A 26,374-nucleotide genomic window follows, 5' to 3' on the forward strand; every position below is an offset into this window, starting at 1 on the left:
TTTGCTTTTGAAGTACACAACATTTCTTGTTAGTATTCAGTTGTTTTGACACATTTTTATACTCGAACTTTTTACAGGGTGATTCTTAAATAGACCGACAAAATTTTATCACAGCTTTCTAGGGATATTTTTTTATTTCGTGGAACTCTTTTAATCCGTGTCACTTACGGCGCTTACGAATTTAACTTAATTTTATTAGAAAAATTATGCTCATTTTTGTCTTGAATAATACACAGCGATCATTGTTGCTGTGATCAAATACATTGTCATCAAATGAATGTAAAGATTGTTCTATATCTAGTGGCAATCTGACGGTGACATAAAAGACTCTGGAAATGCACCCATTTGCATTTTTTTCTCTAATTTATTTAGTTGTTGCTGTAACATCAAAATATATTGAGGACAAAGGTACATTGAAATATTACTATTATTAGTGTTATTAATCATTTGTTTATTATTGTTCATCTTAAATATCTTATAATATTTTTTAAGACTAACAGTGGATTTGGTTATTACGTCGCCTTGAGCATTTTTTTTTAATAGTAAACATATGTTTAGTGCCAAAATTCAGTCATTTTGACAATGTCATTTCGTCAGTTTTGGAATAAGCTCAATCATGCTGTGCTAACTCTACTTACGAACACACATCAGTGACGTACGCTTTATCTAGAACATAACATTTATTCAGAAAGTTTTTTTACTATTTTTCCCAACATGTACAGGGTGCTGCATTTTGAATGTCCGAATAGGAGATCTCCAAAACTAAGAGGTTTAGAGAAAAACGAGTGACACATTCTCGGGTCCGTTTTTTGAGAAAATAATTTTGGTAAAAACCGCATCCCGCTATCGTCTTTTGTTTTCGACTTATAAACAAAAATGGAATTTTAACGAAATATTAGAAAAACCATATCTTCCTTATTATAAGAGATACACATTTGAAACAAAAACATTATACAGGCAATTTTTTACAGATAATTTAATAATGTTATCAGCGATTTTTTTAACCTTTCGTTTAGCTGTAATAACATAAAATTTTATTTTTCTAAATATGAATCATAGGAGGTTGTGATATTTTGGAAAAAAATATTTTTTTCTGATTTGATATGTCTATTTGTATAATACATTCTTTTTAAATATTTTAAAAAATATAACATTTCGCTTTTTCTTTATAGTAGGCTATGAAAAAATTTTGGACTTTCAATTAAAACTATAAAAAATGTATTACTCAACAAGTATTTATAATTTAATGATTTTGTAAACAATAATTAATTCAAAAACAGCATAATAAATTATTATTACATTGTAAATTTTTGCGATTAATAAAAATTATTTGTTTTTTAAATTTAAAATGGCAAGTTTACATTGTCATTCCATTTTTTTTAATTAAACATGAAATGTCGGAAAAGAAAAATCTTCTAAATTGTATGATTGCCTGTCAATAAAATTTTAGTTTACAAAAAAATTCAATCCAAACACTAAAAGCAAATCCCATCTGCGGTAAAAAAAATACATAACATTATGAACGTCACCTCCATTGCACTTCATAAACCATAAAAAGTGTCATCAAATGCTAGTGACACATCGTTTTCAATTTTCTGCACATTTTTTAAGTCTGCGACGATCGTATTATTTGTTCAGTTGAAAATAACTTTAACAGCTTATTTTGATAATTTCACATTTTTTACTTTAATAACCGTTCACAAAATTTCTAAAATATTCACACCTTTTCTGTGAAATAATTTTCCCATTGCCAACTACTTTCAAATATTTTAAATATGTATATTTTTTATCATGTATTTATATTGTTTTCAGTTCAGAAAAAAATAAGCTTTTCGAAAATGTCATAGCCAACTATGATTCCTATTTCAAAAAAATCAACTTTATGTTATTATACCTAAACGAATGATTAGAAATAAACGCTGGTAACATTATTAAATTCTCTGTGAAAAAGTGCCTACATAATGTTTATTTAAAATTTTTATCTTTTATAATTAGGAAGATATTGAATTTGATGAAATTTCGCTAAAATGACAATTTTTGTTTATAAGTCGAAAACAAAAGACGATAGCGGGATGCGGTTTTGACCAAAATTATTCTCTCAAAAAACGTACCCGAGAATGTGTCACTCGTTGTTTCGGAGATGATCCCCTATTCGGACATCCAAAGTGTAGCACCCTGTACTCATTTGGTATTACCGTGGTTAAAATTTTGTCGACCTATTTAAGAATTACGCTGCATACTTTATTACATATCGATAAGGTTAGGATGACTTGTTTAAAAAAATACTCAGATTACAAAGTGTTACCGCAATTTGTTCAAATAATATTAGTAATTTTTATTCATAAACCATTTGTAAGATATTGCAACGAATACCAAGTATTTTTATCCATTTATATTATTAACACTATAGAGTGTCACTAAAAGTTAATTGTCATTTTTATATCTTCCTGTGCAATAAAATCATTTTATAACATGTACATTTTATGCATATTCATGACTTCTCATTGATTTATAGCATCATGAAGAGAATTTTTATTATTTACTTGTTCTGGTATTTTATAATTTACGCATCTTTTGGAATTAGTTTATTATTGTATAGACTTACACGTAATTTTATGTTTGCAGTTAAACTGTAAGTCTTCTATAATAAATAAATAAAACTGATGGATAGTAAAGATTGTTATAAATAAAGTACGGATTTTAGGTGTTTTTCCTTTTTTAAGTTTATGTGACCTAAAATCCGGACTTTAGTTACGAAGAAAATTTAGAGAATCCCTATGGAAAAGGAGAATTCTATTCGTTGTTAAGTTATGTAGGTATACATATTTTCAGCGGAAGGAAATGTGTCCAATACATTTTTGTTTTATTGCAGTATCAGAATACGATCTGCTTGCGGCTGTGAAAATTCCGTTCCAAGATCCGAAGACTCAGTACATCGACGAGGACGGCCATGACGGATTTCCCGCTCTCGGCTTCAAAGCCGGATCCGACGTGAAAATAGCTCACCGCCAGATATTGCCGGAAAAACTGCCGGCGGAATTTTCGATTTTAATTAGTGCGAAACCGCGATCCAGAAAGGGCGGATTTATATTTGCCGTAGTCAACCCATACGATACTGTTGTGGGATTGGGAGTAAGAATTGCTCCAGAGGGAACGAGTAATACCGTCATATCTTTATTTTACACGGACACTTCTCATATTGCCTCCCAGATTATCGCAAATTTTACTGTTAATAGATTCAACGGAAAATGGACGCGCTTCGCTTTCCGCTTATCCGTCGACAATGTCACATTATTTTTTAACTGTAACGAGACGGAAACCGTTCCCGTCAAGCGGGAACCATTAGAGTTAATTTTCGATTCCGCTTCCACGCTATATATTGCACAAGCCGGACCTGTCATCGGGGAGCCCTACGAGGTGAGTCTTCACTTTCTGATTTAATAATGAATGCATTGATTTATTCGACATTAATAAAACAGAGGCACCATCATCCATACGCGGCTCAATAAAATGCTGTGCTATTACCCATGAATATTCAAAGGCGTCTTAATAGCTTAAAGAAACTTTGCATCTTATTGAATATTTCATTTCCAAGTATTACACAATTTTTAATACGAAATCTCACAGTTATTAGTTTCTTAATGTCAGCAATGGTTTTGCTGTTTTATTAATTCTTGCCCTTTTCAACAGTCTTCGCTTACTAATGGAACATTCAAAAGCTGTTTTGAATTTATTGCAGGCCATTGTGGAATATTTTAGTAATGGCTACTTACCCTGATAAGATGCTAGAACCAAGGTGCTTACCCACATATCAGAAATAATGAACATATTTTTAAGTATTATTGTGCTTATTAGAGCAACACAAAAATGAATTTAGCGTCTTATAATTTATATTTCAGTTCTATAATTAGCCGTTTTTCAGTTTTCACCTTCCATTTTTTCTGGTTCTTAAACTTGTTTCATTATCTATTTTTAAAAACTTTTATTTAACTTGCTTTGTTGTCTGTCTGTCTGTTTGATATTTTTTGAGGCAAATTTCAAAGGGTTCCCGTTGTCCTAATGAATTGAAATTTTGCATACTTACTTAATCTGCGTGACAATGCAATCCTATGTAGTTAAATACCCCCTTAAAAGGGTTAAATGGGGTTTTGAAGTTTTAGGTTATGTTTACAAATGAGTTTTCGATGTGTACATACCGTAACTTATACCAACATTAACGGTATGTTGGTCACTGGGAAATATATTAATACCTAATCATTTTCATTACGTTTCGTTACAAACAAATGGTGCTATTTTTTTTAATTCATTAATCTTGGACGATAGTGTATAGATACAGAACAGAAGTTAGGACTAAGAGCTGTTTTCTACCACATACCACCAAACAAGTTTGCACAAATCAGGTGTTACAATGATACGGTGAAACTAAATTTTGGAGAAAAAGATGTTTAGAATAAGTAAAGACTAAAAAGCAATAAATAAAAAAATAAAAAGTTGTTTTTTTAGAAAAAAGCTTTTATTTAAAAGATGCACTAAAAAGTAAAAAATAATGTTTTTATATCAGAGGAGAATATTTTTGCTTACAAATTAGGCATTATAGACTTACTTTCTTAAATTCAACACTGTTCCCAAACCTTTTATAAATTTTAAAATCCTAATTTGTAAGCAAAAATATTCTTCTCTGATAGAAAAACATTATTCTTTACTTTTTAGTGCATCTTTTAAATAAAAGCTTTTTTCTAAAAAAAACATTTTTATAATTTGTTCAGTTTACTCTCTTTCATAATCATAACTTATAAACGACTTTTTTCTTGGTTACATTTTGTAATTGTGCACTGTTTTACCAAAATCAAAATCTTTTATATTTATCTTCAGTATTTAAAAAAAAGGAAAAACATACCTTTAATTTTCTCTAACGCAATAACGCATGTAAATATTTACTCTTTCTCACTAAACGTTTGGTTTCTTGTTTTCCTTGCATCTCAGTTTTTGCAATAATTTGCAATAATCACAATATTTTTGTTACAATTTGTCAGTGGTTTCTTCTTTTACGATAGGTTCAAATGTTTTTCTCTTTATTGGATTTTCTTTTTTTTTTAAATTCTGACAGTTTCATACAAGCTGTCTATTATAAGGTACCTTTCAGTTTTTCTAAATTTCAGATTCTAATATTTGCAGTTAAACACTACGCTTTGTACAATGTGTTAAAAAATGGTTGCTCATCAAGTTGGCAATGAAATTCAAACGCCATGTGTCGCTTTACCTAAACGACTCTTGTAGTAAGTACTGTCATGTTTGTCAAATCATTGAATTCCTTTTTTTTTCCCGTTAATTTTTTATTATTATTTTTTTTGCATTTTTTGCCACGGTTGTTTTAAGTGAAGGGATTGTCTTGATTTGTTTTTCTTATTTCCATGATTTTTGTTGTTATGTATTTTTTTCGTTTTTAGATACAAAACCTTTTGCCACCTATCACTTTGATGGTATTCGTAATATGAATACACTATGTTTTTTATAGGTGATTTTATAGGTGACTATATGAACAATCATTCTTGAACACATTGTGCAAAACTACAAGGTGTATTAAAATGATTTGCATCTAGTTAATTTTAAAATTGATTTTACATGTAACAAATTGGTGCAACTCTATTCAAATGAATCCGTTGCCAATAAATGTTAAAACTATCAATTGTAAAATTCTCAAATTGTCAAATAATTACCACTGGCAAATTTCGGTCGGTTAGTAGCAAAAAACTGATATACTGTCCAAGAAAACACGTTTATTCTTTGACACTGTCAAAATTTCCGACTTTTCTCCTGTGTAAGACAGTTTTCACAAATGTTTGGCCGTCCTCAGAACGAAACGTCATGTTATTTTTAAGCCTTGTTGAGTCTAATTCGAAGAACAAAATGTTGTATTCAACTTGTTTTCGTGTAAATCGGTTCATTTATTTCACCTCGTGGATGATAAACCAGTTTTTACCCGTGGTTTGATAATCCACGCGTGAAATAAAACACTCAAACTCGTTAAATAAATAACTATTATTATTTTATTATGGAAGTTTTTTTTCATATTCGAGACTTAATAAATGGATAATGAGAGTATTCGATGTCTATATGCCTGTCAGTATTTCTAAAAAGCGGCATTTCTAATTTTTCATGAGAAATTCACACGCGACGAATTGAGAATCATTTTAGCACACCTTGTATGTAATAAAAAGTGGTATCAAAAATAAACTGGAAAAAATATAAGTGTTATTTGCTCCTAAGCAAAATTTATAATTAAAATTAAAAAAAATTTAGTCAGACTTTTGCTATCCGGCCCGGTTTGTAAGGGTGACATTCTTTTTGATCGTGACTGTACTTACACGTACATGTAAAATATTTATTCAATTTACTCTTTATCATAAATTTGTAAAGTAGAAAACATAAATCGCGTGGTTAATTTACTTTCAATGAATACTTTTTTCAACTTCCACTGTCGTATTTTTTACCTTTCAATTCAGTCTGCTGAAAAAATACCAATTAATTTCTTATAATGAACATAATGCACTAAGTATTTAGCAGATTTACAAATTTAACAGTAATCGTAAATTAAATTCGACACATTGAAAACAAAAGGGTAGCAATTATCACCGTTGCTGTGGAGAACAAATTTAAAAAAAATATACAAAAAATAGAAAATTAAATTGCTTGGAATAAACTCGGACTTAATTTTTATACTTAATTAAATGTCTTTTGTTTTCATTTGAGAGTTTGCTCGAAACTTTTATTTCATCCTGTATATGCAAAGAATATTTGGCAAATATGCATATAGACAAGAGTAATTATTATTAATAAAAACTGTAAACTCAAGTATAATAATTTAAAGGTGCGCTTGTTAGTGTTTTTACTGTTTCTCAAACGGAGATGTCCATATTTTCTCATTTTAGTCTCTCATAACTGTAGAAACAATTTTTGTAGACTTACCAATAAACAGAATTTTTTTGTTAGAATTTACTTTCAACTCTTTTCACTCTTTTCTTGTCTTTTTATTTTCCACTTTCTTAAGTTTAATAACTAGCTAATTTTCTAATACCTTTCTTTTTTTTTATTGTTTCACGAAAAACTATAAATGTTTTTCTTCTTGTCTTGGTATTATGACGGATCGAAAGAAGATCAACACAAGAAACAGTGATCAAGAATCAAGATTTCTCGGTAAGAAAACTTAATATTTTTAGTCTTACTAGAAATCGTGAGCTGTGGTTAATCATCTCGTTTTTCGCTAACAAGGCTATTTTACAGAAAATACACTTTAACTCTCGTGGTATCAACTTGTCAGTTTCTTTTCTCCAAATATTCCCATCAGTAGCTCTACTTTTCTTATAGAAAGCATTTAGCTTTAAACTATCTTCATCTTCTTTATCGTCATCATTCTTAAATTTTTCTGTTTTTACATAAATTTAAAATAAACATTTTTATAGATTTTTACAAAATAACTAACTGCCATTTTCTTCATAGTTTTGACTCACTCAATTTATTAGCTTAAACGTTAGAGATTTATGCCAATAATTAACGAGACACAGTTAATCTTTTTAAAATTTCATCTCTTGCTGATTGTCGTTCATTCTTTTTTTCACGAAAACGAATCTGTCATTTTCTACATATTGTCTAAAAAAAATTGACTAAAACTAAATAGGTAGACAAAGTAAATACAGAAAAAAATACGCAAGACAAGGGAAAATCTTTTTTTGTCTTGGATTTCAAGGTAAGGCAAGAAACATTGGTCTTTCTTGACTTCCTTTATTTACAAATGTAATAAACAAAATATTGTGACCTGAACAAGTCAAAATGAAGGGTCGAAACGTCGCGACGTATTCAAAAAAATTGCATTATTTTGTGCTAACCCTCCGATTTCAAACACAAATCAACTATCATGTTGTCGAAATACTCCCTCAGTTTTTTTAGTTTTCACGTTCCAAAAGTTAACAATTTTTCACTCGTTTTTCCAGTATCAAATTTTTTTTCTTTTTCTCAAGAAAATTTTATTTGCTTCTAGAAAATAACACATATTTACAACGAATGCAGATATAAATAATTAAAATTTATGTGTGGTTGATGCAATCTTCAAATGCATTCTTGTCTCACAAAGAGCCAAAGCACTGTCATTATTATCATGCAAGAATCTGCATTAGAAACAACAGCGAGCTTTTTAATGCATAATCCTTAGATGCAATCGCGAACATTTTATTTGCTCTCCAAGTTAAAAGGCAAACATTTCTCACTCGATCGCTTTTTTGTCTTTATTTTTCGCAGACTGTTTTTCCAATCTAATTATAATAAATATTTCTACCTCCATGTTTACGTTCCATTTACCTCTAAATACGCAAAATATGTCAGCAGTAGAAGCACATCAGTTCGTAATGCTCTATAATTTAAATTTGTGTCCATTTGGAAACCAAATTTATTAACCGGTGAAAATTGAGTTTGGCCATAATGCAATTTTTCCCTCAAGGGGAGTTTTTAAAGACTCAACTGCACTTTCACGCCACTAATAAATTTAACTAGGTATTAAACGTAAAGTTCTGTATGATCTAATGAAACTTTATTTCAAGTTATAGTCTTGAAAGATCGTTAAGATTTTAATGAACAACCGAAAAAACTAATCACAAGTTTTGTGAAATGCAGTAACTGGATAAGTTTCGTTATGGAATCTATTTCACATACAAACGTAAGTACTAAACACAGCCAGAGTGGATTTATTGAAATTGGAAATCTGATTTGTTTATGTAACAGCTTATCTATACGACAGTTTGATGTTGTGGTTTGCCAAAGTGAAAAAGCAGACGGTAGTTTTTTAAAATTTAAATTTATTGGTAGATACATACGAAGCTTCTATTTTGATAGTGGATATTTTTATTTTCAAAGACAAGAAGTAATACTGTGCAAATACTTGTTATTCCCTCTGAAATTTAAACTAAAAATAATTATTAGTGACTTGTTGAAGAATGAACAAAAATTAAGAATTACGAAAATTAAGTCAACTTTTGCTGTTCTAAATATAGTGCTATAAGAGATATCCTTAATTACACAAGAATATTTTTTATGTTTGATTTTTTTTTTAATTTTGTTTGCTTTATTATTTTTTGATAAACTGTTTTATTTTACATTTGTCTGTGATGCACCTGCTTTATTTTATAATTTTTTAAATTTCTTTAGACTGAAATTTCCACTTTTTATTCTTCTTTTTTTCCATTTATTTCTTACATTTTTATGTAAAATATACAGGCTGCTCTAAAACCGGCGCACCAACTCAATGGTACGTTATTGAGAAGCAAGTGCAGATTACGTGAAAAATGTTGAAAAAATCCCTAAAGTCATATTTTAAAAAATCTGAAGCTACAAACTTATTGTGTTAACTTCTTTAGTTTTCATTATTTTTTTATGTTTTTATGTTTCTTACCAGGTAATCGTTCCGTAACAAAACGATGAATAATTATTTTTAAATTTATTATCAGATATTAGCAGTTTTTTTAATTTAAAAAAATTAAAATTCATCCAAAAAATCACAATGTGTTGATGTGCCAACACTGGAAATTATTTCCTAGGAAACCGTTTCAAAAATAATTTATTTTTATTGTTGCTCAAATTCTATTGCGATCATGACTGTTAGACAACGTTGCCACATATCATTTATTTAAAATCCATTTTTTATCAATAACTTTAATACAAAGAATTTTTTTACTATTTTTACCTTTATATGTAACCAGTTCTCTACCCCACACCATTGAGTTGGTGCGCCAGTTTTTGAGCACGCTGTACAGGTGTTCCGTCTAAACTCCGCATTAGAATTATTGAAAGTTCTACAATGTGTTCAAAAATGGTTGCTTATCAAGTTGGCTTTGGAATTCAAATTCAATGTGCCGCTTCGTCCAAATGACTGTTGTAGTTTCTCTGTCAAATCTTTGAATTAGCTTTTTACTCACTTTTTTGCATTTTTCGGTAAACTTGTTTCAAATGTATGGTTTGTCTTGATTTGTGTTTTATATTTCCATGATTTTTGTTCGTTTTTGAATTCGAAACTTTTTTGCATCATTATGACGGATCTGTCACTTTGACAGCAATCACAATTTAAATTAAGCGGCACATTACGTTCAAATTTCATAGGTGACTTGATGGACAAACATTTTTGAACACATTGTAATAAAGATGTTTATCTGAAAATTGGTACTCAGCCATAATCCGTTAAGTTCTGCTCAATGGAAATATTTTCAAGATGGCGATACTTCCAGTTATGCCGGAAGTCGCTATCAACTTTCTTATTTAAAATGAAAAGTAATGTTTTTCAGTGCGTTTTTGGTTTAGTTGAATTATTTTAAAGTTGTTTTTTTGCCTTTCTTATATCTAAGTTTAACCATTTTCGAAATATTTAAGATTTTTTTGAAAATTTTTGAATTTGCACCTGTCACTTAAAACATCGGTAATTCTTTTAGTTTTAGAGATTTCGAAATCATATTTCAAGAGTTAAAAGAAAAAACCCATATCTGTTTTCCAGTGTCTTCAAAATTGGAAAAGAAGTTAGTAAATCCAAAAATTTCAAGGTTATGTTTGGACAACTTCAAGTACCCATAACTTAATTTTTTCAAATGGAATGTCCCAATTTTTATTTTAGTAGATGGAGGAGAATTTTTTCCTGCATCGATCTATACTAACATTCTCTATAACTATCTGTGATAATTTTCAAGTTATGTTGGCTTTGTAATAGTTGACATTGTAGAAAATTTTGTTTTAACCACAGCTATTTTTGCATAGTTTGCCAAAAGAACATTTCTGATTAAACAAACGACAAACTCTGTTCAAAATTGTGTTTGTAAAAACAAAATAAATTCAATGAATGTCGATTTGAAAAAGTTTAATTACTCATTTTTTCTCTGGTTTCCATGACAACTATGGCTAATGAAATTCTCAATCTCAACAACAAGTTATTATAACTTGAGAACTATTAAACATAAGTATAGGAAATGTTCATACAGATCGATGCAGAATTGAATTCTCTACCATTTAGTGAAATAAAACTTGTTATGGGTGCTTAAAGTTCTGAAAACTTAACTTTAAACATTTGAAGTTTGTTATTTAGAAATTTGAAAACAATTAAAGATTTAGGCTTCGTTTTACAAATCAGCTAAAAATATTTCCAAATTTTAAAAAATGGCAGAGTTATCGATTTTTGAACTGGAAGGTGCAAATCTAAAAAAAAATTAAAAACCCTAAATATTTCGTAAACGGGTAAGTTTAGGTATAGGGACAGCTTATGAAAACTACCTTAAAATATATATAACATGTATATAATATATATAATATACATAACATATATAACCGGAAGTGTCACCATCTTGAAAATATTTTCATTGATTAGGACCTTAGAGATTATGATTGTATACAAATTTTCAGATGAAAATCATTATTAAAACTACCAATATTTCTAATGTGGAGTTGAAACAGAACACCCTGTATGAGTGTGTTCGCAACACTTAAGAAAAAATGTTTTTCCCAAACAATTTACTTGATTAAATTACGTCACGTCTTTCATTGTCCTCAGCTCGAGATTTGAGGTAACACATGTAACGTTCTCGAAATCACAAATTTCAGCTGCAAGTGGAAATGTGCATTACATATTTGACATTTTAAACTTTACTTTAAATTCAACAGCTAGCGGCACAAAATGCTTTTTATTATTCATTTATTCAAAAGCTTTTAAAAGTTACGAAATTATATTTCTAGTTTTTCAGATTTTGGGTATGGCTTCTAATTGATACAATTAGTGCTGAAAACTTGTTTTGTGAATTGATATTTCCACAATAAGAGCAGAAAAATTGTATTATTTGGCTGAAAAATCATTTGACCCATTTTTTGTCAATTATGTAACGATTGCTGGTATAATAGTAATAAAATATGAAGTGTTTTAAATTGTTTACGAGAATTAAAATTTAATTCCTTCCACATATTTCAACTTGAGTAAAATCAATAAAAACATAAATTTTGTGTTTACGTTTGAAGTCAAGTCACAAATCGAGCCGAAGCCATATACTATAACCCCAATAAATTATTGATTTGTAATTACCAATAAAAGGCAAATTTTTTTTTTTTGCTCATTTAGGTGTAAATAACATCTGGTAAACAAAATAAAACATGGAGCAATACTTGAAACTGACTGAACTTTTTTTAGTTCCCTCCTGACAATCACATTTCTGGTGAAACGTTTGTTGCCATCTAAAAGCTTTATCTCGAGTCATATTTTTTCAAGTTTACCTAATACATATTTTAAAGTGAAGCTTTTAATGTCTGTTCAAACCGTCGCCTCGCATCGACATTGTCTTTATTCTTTTTCCCCTAATTTTTTCTTTTGTGTGGCATTACCACATAATATGCCATGATGCGATCTCGTGTTTCTATTAAGAACTAGAAGCCAAGTGGAAATTATTATCGTTAACCTTAATAACTCGTTTTGTCTAATATTTATCTAAATTAAAATCAGCTCGAAGTTTAGTGTCCATTTCTTTTATTGCTAGTTGAAGTGCACATACCTATCAGGAGACAGTGGCGTAACTAGTGTTAGGTATACGGAAGGGAGACTCGTTCAGAGTCAAAACTAAAACTACAAACAAAAAAACTACTTTTAATCTGTTCTTTAAACTTAGAAACCGGAAACTGACAAAATAAATTAAATTTTAAACTAAAATTTAAATTTCTTTCCGTATAGTTGTGTTTAACAATTTTTGAATAAAATCGAATTATAGTTTGTAACCATTAAAATAGCAATTTTTATAAGCTATGCTTCACTATACACACAATAATGATTATTGCTAAATTACCACATACCGAAGATTTTGCTGTCAATACCTCCTCTGTTAGGTGTATTTATTGATCGAAATAATTCGTATTTAGAGCTCATGTGGGAGTGAATTAAACACAAAATCTATTTGAATGAAAAATTAATTTTAGCACGTCTGTCTTTTATGCTAAATTAATTGAACTAAGTATGACAATAAGGGTTTTCGTAAAAAGTAATTATTGTGAAAAATACAGCTTTGTTTTCAATGTCCTCAAAGTTAAAATTTCTTAATCCCAACTAATCTCATTATAATTTGGCATTTTAGAAAGCGAACAAAATCTATACTTACGTAAGGTACGAAGCAGTTTTTTTTAAACACATACTTTTAGTTTTAAAAAACAAATACCTGCTGTGCTAACCCTCTAGGTAATTTCGAAAAAAAACGCCAATTTTTTACAAAGTTGAAGGGTTTATGAAACAGAAGGTACATTAGTTAACTGTTATAGAAGTATTAATTATTAATAATAAATGCAAACTTTAAACGTTTTAATTTGGTGCTTGCGGTGTTTGTTTATCTGGTTTCAAAAATGCCCAGCCACCTCTAACTTTCTTTTTTCAAATGTAACGGTATGTCAAGTGTCATCTCACATGAAAGAGCACTTTGCAAGTAATACAACGCACTCTTATTTTCTGAATGTTTTCAAATCCTCCGCCATAAAAAAATGAAAACTAATTTTTATAAGTTGAAATTAGGAAAATCACCTTAGAAATGTTGCAAAATGTTAAAAATTTATGCTACTATCTTTACGTTATTTCCCAGGAGATGAACGGTGAACGGAACAACTGTTGCATTAAATAATTTTCAATTATAAAATTGGTTTTTATTTTTTATCACGTAGGCTTTGAAAAAAATCGAAAAATAAACAGTGTGTTGCAATATTTGCCAAAAAGGGCTTTCATACGAGGTGTCACTTGAAACACTATTACATTTGAAAAAAAAAGTTAGAGGTGGCTGTGTATTTCTGACAACAGGTTAACAAAAATTATATACATCAAGTAGTAGGCAAGGAAAAATAAAAATGAACTGTTTCGAGAATTTTCATTAAAATCACTTAACTCAAAAATTTCACGCTGTATAATGTCATCTTTTCTTTACGTGTATAATTCAACGTTTTCTCTTATATTAGATACATTAATCATTTTGGGATTAATTTTTTACCAGTAGAATAAAAAAATCACTAAATGACTATTTTCTTACATCGTGAAAGATAAAAAAACACTAAGGACCGGTTTATAGAAGCTTCATTAATTTAATTCGCAATTAAATGTGTGATTAACGGATCACGTGACGAAATTGAGCCAGTTTGATTGGTCTATTTGCGTTGTTAACTTTTAACAACGAATTAAAATCTGATGAAGCTTTCTATAAACCGGACCTAAGAGCCGGTTTATAGAAAGCTTTGTTAAAATTTAATTCGTTATTAAAAGTTAACAACGCCAATGGACCAATCACATTTATTCAATTTGGTCACGTGATCAGTTAATTACGCATTTAATTGCGAATTAAATTAATGACGCTTCTATAAACCGGTCCTAAGGGCCGATTTATAGAAAGCTAAATTAAGATTTAATTTAAAATTAAACTAACTCTAATTAAGATGCCATTTAAAATGCATTGACAAATGTCAAGTTAATCGCGATTAAAATGTAATTGCAATTAAAATGTCCTTAAACCGGCTCTAAAGGCCGGTTTATCGAAAGCTCAATTAAAGTTAATTGCGATATTGAAAGTTAACAACGCAAATGGACCAACCAAATTGCTTCATTTCGGTCACATGATCACTTAATGAAGCATTTATTTAATTGCAAATTAAATTAAAGACGCTTCTATAAACCGGTCCTAGATCCAATAATTATATTAAAATTCCTGAATTTGACTTTTGATTTCGATAAGATGTACATCTTCAGTGATTTAATAATATTAATTACAAATTAAAAAATACATATTATGGTAATTAAATTGTGAAAGAATGAAGAAAAATCTGCGGTGAACATCTAATAGGTATTTAATTGACGGGAAATAATTTTGAAAAATTAAGGAAAATCTTGAGGAAATCTGGGGAAATCAAAGGAAATCATGGGAAATTTTGGTGAAATTAGGGGGAATTCTGGGAAATTAAGAGAAATCAAAGTTAAAAGAGAAATCTGGTGTACAAAATTTGGGTTGCGGTTTACTAACGAAAAAAATAAGGAAAACTACTTAATGATACCTAATTGTTACAATATTAAACGACTTGAGCTTTCTGTGTACCAGAAACAACACTTTGAGTTGATGTATGTACCTTTGACAACCACATAAAAAACTAGAAATAATACCAAGTTTTGGGAAAATCTGTGGTCGGTTAAAATTTGCAGTATTTTTTAGGATTCAGTGGTTCCGCCACTGCTATTAGTTTATTTCTTTTTTTATATCGTCGGTGTGCAATAAACCAGCTCGGCTTGAATGTTCGTTCCATTTAGTAGTTTGAGGACGATACAAACATTCTGCAGCAAAGTGCAATCTAAATTTGGGAGTAAGCCATCATCATCAGTAAAGGGGCCGGTCGATCTTTCCGTAAAGATGAGTCTACATGCGGTTATCCAGATTCGGCCAAACTTTGATTAGAGATAAACGTAACCGTTTGTCGATCCTTCGACCGATATCTCGTCGGCCTTCTGCCTGGAAATGAGATCCTATAAAGCTCACGATAAGAGGACGCTCTCTGAACTTTTTACCGTCCGAACAATGTCTGAATCTTTTATTTTATTAGCAAACTTCGACGATGTAATTCTTTTTATCTGCATCTGGCCGAGTTGGGCACGCGTTGGCTCATTAAGCCCTATAATAACAGTGCAGTTTTTCCCCGGAATATAATTACTTAATTTATTTCGACGGTAAGCGTGTATCATTGCAGTGCGCAGACGGCGGAGCGTCTGGCGGCGGGCGTCCGGTGCGTCTTTGATACAGTAGCGGCGCGACGCTTAACGTCGTTAGTTCGGCCGGCGGTCACTGCGGCGCTGGCGGCTCTTTTCAAAGTTCGCCAACTTCTTCGTCCGATATGAAACTTCCGCTGCTGGAAGCACGCGTTGCCTCGAAAAGACACACTTGTGCGTTGGCCGATTTTCGGATATTTCGGCGGCCGAGTTGTGCGATGTGACTGTTGAACGATGGCGATGGTACTTTCGAGCCAGAGCCGACTCCTGGTGGCTCTGTGCTTCACGCTGCTGGTGCTTGCGGGCGCGCTCGCCGTGGGCTCGCTCACCGGATGGTTCCATCCTCCAGGTTCATCCGAACCCGTGCCAGCCAAGCTTCGACAGGTACAAGCTGCTCCACTTGAGACATTAAGTTAAAAATTGTTCATTTGCTCGCTGGAAGAATTACACGTTCGGGAGCTTTTCTCCTTTTACAATCTGGAGAAATCCAGAGAAATTTTTAAATAGTTTCATACTTTCGTTTGCTTGCAAAACCCCAGAGAGTGGATAAAAGCGGATACACATCTCATATCCTAATGTTCATTTTTAAAATTGAATGGAAACTAGGATTATTAAACCGAATGAATAAAAAATCTACTAAATTCGTTTTAAAATATTTGTGAGTTAGAACTTAAGTATTCTTGTGTGCTACGAGTTTAGATTCGCTACCTTAAGAATGCATTATAAAAAACGGGGCTTAAAGTACGCGCTTCAGAATACTTGCAGGCAAATAAACCAGAAACTTATCTAGCTTAACTATATTTTACACTGGAAAATGCATGCTCCTTGTTTCAGGCTTGATTTTTGCACTTTGTAAATTTGTTTAAAGGGATTTTTGTACAAAAAATTAAAGAAAAAGAGCACTTTAAAATTAGTGAGTAATTTGTTTTTGAAACATTTATTAGTTTATTACACATAATATACTTTGACAACGTGAACAATTTGTGTTAAACAATTTAAATATACAGGGTGTCCGATTTTCGAGCTCCACCATGGAGATTTCCGTTTTTATGAAAAATACGAGGTCGGTTAAATAAAAGCAAAGTTGCGCATTTTTAGACTGAACAATTATTTAAAAGAAAATTTGATGTGTTATTTTTAGTTTTTGAATTATTGTAAAAAAACGAAAATTTTTTTTGATTTTATTTTTTTAAACGAAAATCATAAGAACTACACGTTTTTAACTAGAACATTCTTGAGTTACTTTTTTACAAGGAATCTAAATCTGTCATCGTATTTTTCCAAGGCGTACTTGATAACAGAGTTACTACATTCAACTTTGATTTTTCTTATGGAAGCCATATATTCGCTTTTTGTATGTTAAAAAAGTGTTTTTATTCCTGATTACAACGATGTATCACATGATATGATCGAATCTTACATACTCGTCAAAATGAAGAAAAAAGTATTTTTGCGAAGAGTGCTTTGGAAAAAACGCCAACAATTGTGTTTTTATTTTGGAGGTTTATTTGATTTTTGATCTAAATAGAAGGTTCACATTTCTGCAAAGCCTATTTGTTTTATTTAAAGCCTAAACGACGTGAAAAGCTAGAAGTTTATTCTTCGTATCTCTTACAACAACTGAGATCCCCATGGTGGAGCTCGAAAATGTATTAGAAAAGAAAAAAACAAATAATTTTCTGCTTGTTTGCTTTTTTCACTGAGATACTGTATTCACACAGTATATGGTCTGCTAAAACTATTTTTGTGGTGTGACTCAAAAACTAACAATCATACAGAAATTACCGTTTACTACTAAGGACTTTATACAGCTGAACCAAAAGTAATGCACATAAATTATAAATATTTTTGTTGTGGGCTTTTTTCCAAAAAATACTTGAACAGGTCGATTTTGTATTTTAAACGCGACATTTTGACATCATTCATTTTTGAGATTTGATGTCATTTTTTATTTTTTTAAATGACAACCGGTATTTTTATTTCATGTTTTTGATAATACGTACACATCTTTATTTTATTGATTTTATTGACATTATTTATCTACGAGTGAAAAGGAACTTGTTTCACGAATAGATACATAATAGATAGATAATTTATCGTCACGTATAACAACATTTTTTCTGTACCAGCTAGGACTTTAAGATTAAAAAAAAGTTATTGTTAACCCTTCAAATGAATATATAAATTTAATTATATAAAATAAATGCAAAACATTTTATCTAGCGCTTAGAATGCTGATTTATCTACTTACCAGATTTGATAAAGAAATAGTTCAATATTCGCTATAGGAAAAAAAGCGAAATCATTTTTTTTAAATAAATAAAATAATATACAAAATTATTAACAATGATACAACAAAGGTATTAGCTTTTTGTTCTTGCCCTATTTTATAAAAGAGAACTGATTCCTATACCTATATTTGTTTTACTTTCATCCTTTAATTGATTCTTTAAATTTAAAGTTAGACTTATTGAAACTCATTAAGATAAAGATTTTATTATTAAGATATAGGCTCGTGACCAATGGGGATGCAGTGTCGCGACCACGAGAACAACTTCTGACCAATGAGAATATAATATGGCAGCTATTAGATTACCTACGGCGCTTGACAGTATTCTGACATTTAAAATAAAATATGATATTTTGAAAAAACAAATTATTTTAACTGATCGAATCGTAGAAAAACTGTCTATGCAGCTTGCTTTTTATGACTATTAAGACACGAGTTCGTAAATTATGACATGGGCCTTAACGAGTTGCATAAAATACTCTTAAACAATGGGTCGAAATACACTTAATATAAAACATAAACACAAAGAAAATAACTGTCACCCTAAAATAAAGCAAGAACAGAAAAATAAAGCTCGTTTGTATAACATTTACGACAATTTTTGAAACTTTTTGTAGTAAGAGTAAGTTAACAATCAAAATCAGCAAACAAAAAGTCGTTTTTTATTTAGAAAAATGAGAATGACATTAAAACTAAAAAATGAATGATGTTATAAATTTCGTAATGTTACAAGGTTGCATTTAAAAAAATTAAATCAATCCGTTCGAAGAATTTTTTTACTAATGAGTAATGACCCATAACAGAGATATGCATTTGTGCCTGACTTTTGGTTCAGCCTGTATATCTCAAAATCAAAAATTATACAAAAAACGCTTGGTTTCATAATTTTGCCCAACCCGGTAGGTATGTAAAAATAAAGCCCCGAATTTTTATTTATTTTCTATAATTTGAGTACTGAAGTGATTCTGAACAATGGTCTGAACGCGGAATTCGCCAATTTTGTGACACCCTGTATAAATACAGTAGAGTCTCGATTATCGGGGACGAGGCATGTTTCGGATGATCGAAATTTCGGTTAAACCGAAGGTAAAAACAAGAACAGTAAAAATGTTCTAAACGGAAAAAATGGTATGTAAATAAGTGAAAACATAACATACATATTCGGATAATCGGGAGTCTACTGGATGGTGTCTTTTGTAGGAAATTTCATTTTCTACAATTTTGTTTCTTGTACCAACTTTTTTGATAGTTTGATAGTTTATCCAATAACCTTACCACATTAATAATAAGTAATAACTTCTACGTTAAGATACATTTAACACCACTACCAGCTCAACTGTCAAGTAATGCCAAGCATCAGTTTGATCAGTTTTTATGGATTAGGGATAAAATAATTATCAGGTGTTACATTACTTGGAAATTTTAAAGATGTAAAATGTAAAAACCCTTATTACATTACTTATTTTATTGCTTACTTAAACACAATACAGCGTGGAATTTTTAACTGATTACGGCGATTTTGGTGAAAATTCCCGAAACAGGTCAATTTTTATTTTTCCTTGCCTACTATTTGGTGCATATGGTTTTTGTTTATCGCTTGTCAGAAATGCATAGCCGTCTCTAATTTCTTCTTTTTTAATGTAATGGTATGTCAAGTGACACCTCGTATGAAAGATTTTTTCGCAAGCAATACAACTCATTATTTGTTTTTTGAATTTTTTTAAAGCCTACGTGATAAAAAAATCAAAATCAATTTTATAAGTTCAACGTTATTTAATGCAACAATTGTTCAAAATGAGCACCGTTCTTCTCCTGGGAAATAACATAACGAGAGTGAGATGAATTTCTAACATCTTGCAACATTTCTAGTATGATTTGCCTAATTTCAACTTATCAAAAACTGATTTTAATTTTTTTTTCGGGTATGCTTTGAAAATATTCAGACAATTCGGAAATAAAATTAACTAGACGCCCTCTGGTGATGACTTTTGAACTATGTCGAAAACAGTAACGAAATTTTCGTTAATTCCACATTTAACTGACATTTAATGAATTGTTCAACAATTTTGCGTGTATAGTGTTAATTACTTACAATAGAAAGAATTACTTTAAAAGTACGTGGTGGTAAATACTAGCGTTTACTTTGGTTCTGTAGTTTTTCGTGGTATAAAGTGTTTATTGTTGGAACTTGAAAGTGGATAAAAAGTGAAAAATATTTAAATTTTGATTACAAAGTGTTATCAAACAGTTGTCTAATTAATGATTATAAGTAATGGATCACAGCGAACACAAAGTTTGGCTCAAGAAACCAATAAATTAGTGAAGTTTGTAAATTTTAGGTTAGAATTTTTCCACTGATAAAATCATGAAATACTTCGATAAATCAACAAAGCTACAATTAAGATTAACAACTGCTAATACACTTAAACGTAAATTATGCCAAAAGGTAGGCTTTTCAATGTCTTTGTAATAATTTTCCAATAAAGAAAGTGAACCAAACAGTCACTCGTTATTCGTGTTTTCCTCGTCATCTCTCATTTGTCAACATAAGTTTCTTGCATCAAAGATGCAATAATCATTCCGCATAGGCAATGTAATAATTGTGAAGCCCCAAACTTCGTACGACGCAATAAACATTTGAATAAACATTTTCCCGCCATTTATGGTTACTGTTTTCGACCTAGTTCAGTGGCGCCCCCAACGGTAATTTTACTTCCGAATAAATAGTGCGTTATATTCCTTGCAAAGTGGTCTTTCGCATGAGGTGACATTTGACAAACCGTTACATTTGAAAAAAAAAGTTCAAGGTGGCTGTACATTTTTGAAAACATATAAACAAACACCGCGTGCACCAAATGATGTGCAAAGAAAATAAAAATTCGACCTGTTTCAGGATTTTTTACAAAAATCGCTTCTATCCAAGTTACAAATTTATTTTAGTCAATAATTCCACACTGCTTTAATTTATCACTTGGGCGTGATAAAAATTGTTTATGTCCAAGTTGTGAATTTTATTCCAGTTTTAAAAATTCCACACTGTATGACAAAGCTTCCGAAATTTATTTGTATTAATGTTAGAAAATATATGTTTCCTTTTAGGGAAGCTTTTATAAATATTTGTATTGACTGGCAAACGCAATTTTAGATCTACTATAATAGGATATTTTGTATATTCTTATTGAGTGGGGATTGACTTGGTAGGTGTCTGAGAACCAAAGATAACGTGCTGCCGAACATCGTAACGTATTTAGATGCATTTTGAGGCAACATTATCCAATTATAAGTTTGCAAGAAGCGCAATACGATAAAAAAGTTTTTAATTCATTAATGACAAACATAGCTCGAAAATGTGCGGGTTGGCACATCCTGCTGTACCTACGTTATTTCTTGAAATGCATTAAATTTTAACAAAACATAAGCACGAATTTATTACGAAGTCTCAAGAAAACTTAGATGTACATCTCTCATGTTTTTATTTATTTACAACATGATCGAACTATTTGATCACGAATTTATTATTAATATTTATTTTGATGTTTTAAAATACAAACTTGACTGATAGTTCAAACCGGATGCAAGGTATTAGTCCATTAACAAAAACAATAACATTTCAGTAATGGATACTCACAAAAAATATCGATGCATATTTTGCATTTTAACCGATCATCAGTCCATTTTAATGCAAAATTATTATACGAGAAAATTTCACTAATTAGCACATATTTTTCCACCAGTTTGAATAAACAATTTTTGGTGTTTAATTATGAGTGATAAACATGTATGGATTTATACTGTTGATCCAAAAATATATCATCAAAGCACTTGTTCCTCCAACTGACTACAATTTGGTAATCGTGTGTTTATTTGTAAGGGGAACGTTTGAATTAAAAAGCCAACGGGTATTTGAATTTAATTTAAAACTTTTTCGTTTTTAAAAACTTAACGAAACTAAGCAAGAACCACCATAATTTTCGCGACAAAAAACGTAACTCGCTTTAGGGAATTAAAGAAAACTTGGTAGGGGAGTAGGTTTAAAAATTATATTTCTTCTTTTTAAAACTAAATTACGGGAGATAAAGATTGGAATTCTGCGTCACCACATACAGGGCGTTTAATATTCAAAAATTTGGCAGATTATCTTAAAACCGTCGATTAGTTGTTCAGATTATTGAATGCATTGTTATTAGAGACCACTGGAATTGAAAACTAATAAATTATGTGGTTGCTTGGGACCTAGATACAAGTTACAAACACAAATGGTATAAAATTAAACAGAGCTGGAACCATATTCGATTTTTATTCATTAAAATAGTTGACAAAACAAGTTAAAATATTTGTTTTCCAATTTACCATCGAATCATATACAAATACACAGGGGTTGCCATGTAAAATAAGCAAAATAAGAGTCTCTGAAGTTTGTAAATAAACTGTAAACACCCTGAAGTAATTCAAATAAAAGCACAAAAAATAGTAACATGCAATAAAAAAAAATTATTATGACGTCATACTTTTTTGGAAACTGTATAATCAAAAATATTTTCCTAAAATGTGTATTGAGTATAAGTAACATCTATAAAATATCAATACATCAACTTTAATAAAAACTAAGCTCTAAAAGATGGAAGCTGGACTGGACCACCCTGTAGAATCCTTTTGGAAAACAATAAAAAATATGAGTCAATTTAATTTTAATGCTCAATTCATGGTTAAAGTATTTGCACTACTTTGAGAGACATCCTGTATACTACATTTTGACAGCATATTGACATTTAAGAAGCCATTCGTTTTTGAGTTGTGACGTAATTTTTAATGTTTTTAATGACAACCGACGTAAATTAAAATAAAAAAAAATAATTACAATTAAACATAAAATGCTTTATCTTTTTGTTCTTGTCTTACGAGTATTTTATAAGCGCCAAGTGTTTTTTTATATATTTTTTATATAGGTAATTAACATGAAAATACTTAATGTGGCACCTAAACACAAAAAAATTAAAAAAAAATGTTTTTTTAGAAAAAAGCTTTAATTTAAAAAGATGCACTAAAAAGTAAAAATAATGTTTTTCTATCAAAGGGGAATATTTTTGCTTACAAATTAGGATTATAAAATTTATAAAAGTTTTGGGAACAGTGCTCAATTTAAGAAAGTGATTCTTTAATGCTGTATTATTATGACCGTTCCCAAAGCTTTTATAAATTTTAGAATCTTAATTTGTAAGCAAACATATTCTCTTCTGATAGAAAAACATTATTTTTTACTTTTTAGTGCATCTTTTAAATAAAAGCTTTTTTCTAAAAGCATTTTTTTATTTTTTTTATTTATTGCTTTTTAGTCATTACTAAATGACTAATACTATGTCTTTTTTCTTGAGATTTAGTTTCGCCGTATTATTGTAACACCATTATTTTGCTGATTTGTGCAAACTTGTTTAGTGGTACGTGATAGAAAAAAGCTGTTAGCATTAAAAGAACATCCTAACCTCTGTTCTATGTCTATTACTCTATCGTTCAAGATAAATGAATTTAAAAAAAATAGCGACATTTGTTTGTAACGAAACGTAATAAAAATGATTAGGTATAAATACAGCGTGCTCAAAAACTGGCGCACCAACTCAATGATGTGTGGTAGAAAACTGGTTACATATAAAGGTAAAAATAGTAAAAAAATTCTTTGGATTAAAGTTATTGATAAATAACGGATTTTAGATAAATGATATGTGGCAACTTTGTCTAACTGTCATGATCGTAATAGAATTTGATCAACAATAAAAATAAATTATTTTTGAAACGGTTTCCTAGCAAATAATTCCCAGTGTTGGCACATCTACACATTGTAATTTTTTGGATGAATTTTAATTTTTTTAAATTAAAAAAACTGATAAAAACTGATAATAAATTTAAAAATAATTATTCATCGTTTTGTTACGGAACGATTACCTTGTATGAAACACAAAAACATAAAAAAATAATGAAAACTAAAGAAGTTAACACAATAAGTTTGTGGCTCCAGATTTTTGTAAATATGATTTTAGGAATTTTTTCAACATTTTTCCTGTAATCTGCACTTGCTTCTCAATAACGTACCACTGAGTTGGTGCGCCAGTTTTTGAGGATCCCCTGTATATGTATTTCTCAATGACCAACATACCGTTAATGTTACGATATGTACACATCGAAAACTCATTTGTAAACATAACCTAAAACTTCAAAATTCTATTGTAGGGGGTATTTAATCACATAGGATTGCATTGTCACGAAGATAAAGTAAGTTTGCACAATTTCAATTCAAAATTTTTTAGGTCGTAAATTTCAGCTCCAGCTAGTTTACATAATATCCATATAGTTTATAAACTAGCCAAATATACTCATTAACCGTATAACGAAGAAATTTGTGCCTCCAGTTTTTGGGGTGTTATTTATTTTGATTGTGACTATACATGTATTTTAAGGGGTGATTGTACAGCTCAAAAGAAGTCAAAGTAAGTTAACATGCCTGTTAATATGTATGTTAATGGTTTCTATTTTTTCATTCTTTGTGCGTTTTTTTTTAATTTTGTATACTTACCAGAAATAAAAATGTGTAATAACTAAAACACCAATTAAATATGTCAGTTGTCATTTAAAAAATTTAAACCATGTCATTACTCAAAAACTTCATGTCACTATGGTGTCAAAGTGTCGCATTTAAAGAAAGCAAATCGAACCTTTTCGAGAATTTTTTTGAGAAATGAAAAATTTTGTGCGTTACTTTTTGATCGTGACTGTACATGTATTTTATGGGGTGATTGTACAGCTCAACAGAAGTCAAAATCAGTTAACGTGCCTGTTAATATGTTAATAGTTTCTATTTTTTTATTCTTTTTGCGTTTTTTTTTTAATTTTGTATACTTACCAGAAACAAAATGTATAATAACTAAAACACTAATTAAATATGTCAGTTGTCACTTAAAAAATTAAAAACCATGTCATTACTCAAAAACTTCATGTCACTATGGTACTAAAATGACGCATTTAAAAAAGCAAATCGACCTGTTCGAGAATTTTTTTGAGAAATGAAAAATTTTGTGCGTTACTTTTTGATCGTGATCGATTTTGATCGTATTTTAAGGGGTGATTGTATTCTATTTTTTGATTCTTTTTACTTTTTTTTTATTTTGTATACTTACTATAAACAAAAATGAGTAATAACTAAAACACCAAATAAAAATTAAAAAATTAAAAACCATGTCATTACTCAAAAACTTCAAATGTTAAAATGTCGCATTTAAAGAAAGCAAATCGACCTGTTCGAGGATTTTTTTGAGAAATGAGAAATTTTGTGCGTTACTTTTAGTTCAGTCTGTATAAAAACTTCTAGTTAATCATTGCCTGAAAAATTATCTTTAAAATACCAAAAATAAACACAAAAAAATTAATTATTCATTCTACGTTGTAGGAATCAAGGAAGACAACAATTTCTTCCTCTTTATGTAGATAGTTTTGCAAAATGAAGATTTTTATGTTACTAATATAATAACAAGTGTTCAATAATTGTTCTGGTCATGGTTTGCTGTGGTTTTCTCTTTCTGGCATGAACGTAGGTTGCATAAGTTTATATGGTTTGCTGTCAACTGTTTAAATATTGTCTTATTTTTATTTTAGAAGTTTTTGATAAAAATCACATTGCAAATCATGATAATTGTATGCAGACGTTCAAGAATTTACTCTGCAAGCTGAGTTGAACGTGTGAATTTTTGGCCTGACAGAACACTGACAGCTGTCATCTGTCATTGTTTTGTAATGTTAACCGAGACATACGTTTTTTGTGACAATTGCCACACATAGGCGATCTGACCAGAACAATTATTGAACACTTGTTATTTATTTGTACAAACAATTATGTGGATCGAAAAATTAGGCATAGATAATATAAATGTTTTTATACATCTGCTATAAAGAGTCTTAACATCATTGTTCAGAAATTTTAAGAGATTACAATATAGCTCAAAAGAAGCTAAAACAACTCAACTTACAATATCCAAATATTGATCGTTTTCTAGATATTAAGGGTTCAAGTCATCTCTTTAAAATTAGTTACATTGTTATTTTCAGACACAGTTTTGAAGCCATCTACAGTAAAAAGTTCTTTTGTAAAAAATGTGGGACAAAAAACTGACACACTTTTCATTTTGTATGGAAAATTAGCTTTATTAATGTAAAGCTCAAGCAAAAAATTGTTTCATAATACTCACCTACAGACTACACAAATATGTATACCAAAATACGTGCGCCATGCTTTCGGAGAATTAATTAATAATCTTGCG

The 26,374-nt window shown here is 29.9% G+C and overlaps 1 protein-coding gene across 11 annotated transcripts in view; it reads left to right on the plus strand.

The window, feature by feature from the left end:
* Mp (Multiplexin) overlaps positions 1–26,374 on the plus strand; it is a 248,949-nt gene that overhangs the window by 142,972 nt on the left and 79,603 nt on the right. For 9 of the 11 annotated variants that reach the window (XM_064355813.1, XM_064355825.1, XM_064355811.1 and 6 more), the window contains one exon: positions 2,873–3,417. In XM_064355813.1, the coding sequence (XP_064211883.1) occupies positions 2,873–3,417 (545 nt within the window). Of the gene's footprint in view, positions 1–2,872; positions 3,418–15,806; positions 16,166–26,374 lie in introns of those variants that run through there. The other 2 variants (XM_064355837.1, XM_064355840.1) reach the window with 1 other exon arrangement.

The sequence above is a fragment of the Tribolium castaneum genome, chromosome 1, assembly GCF_031307605.1.
Source record: "Tribolium castaneum strain GA2 chromosome 1, icTriCast1.1, whole genome shotgun sequence".
Taxonomy (NCBI): domain Eukaryota; kingdom Metazoa; phylum Arthropoda; class Insecta; order Coleoptera; family Tenebrionidae; genus Tribolium; species Tribolium castaneum.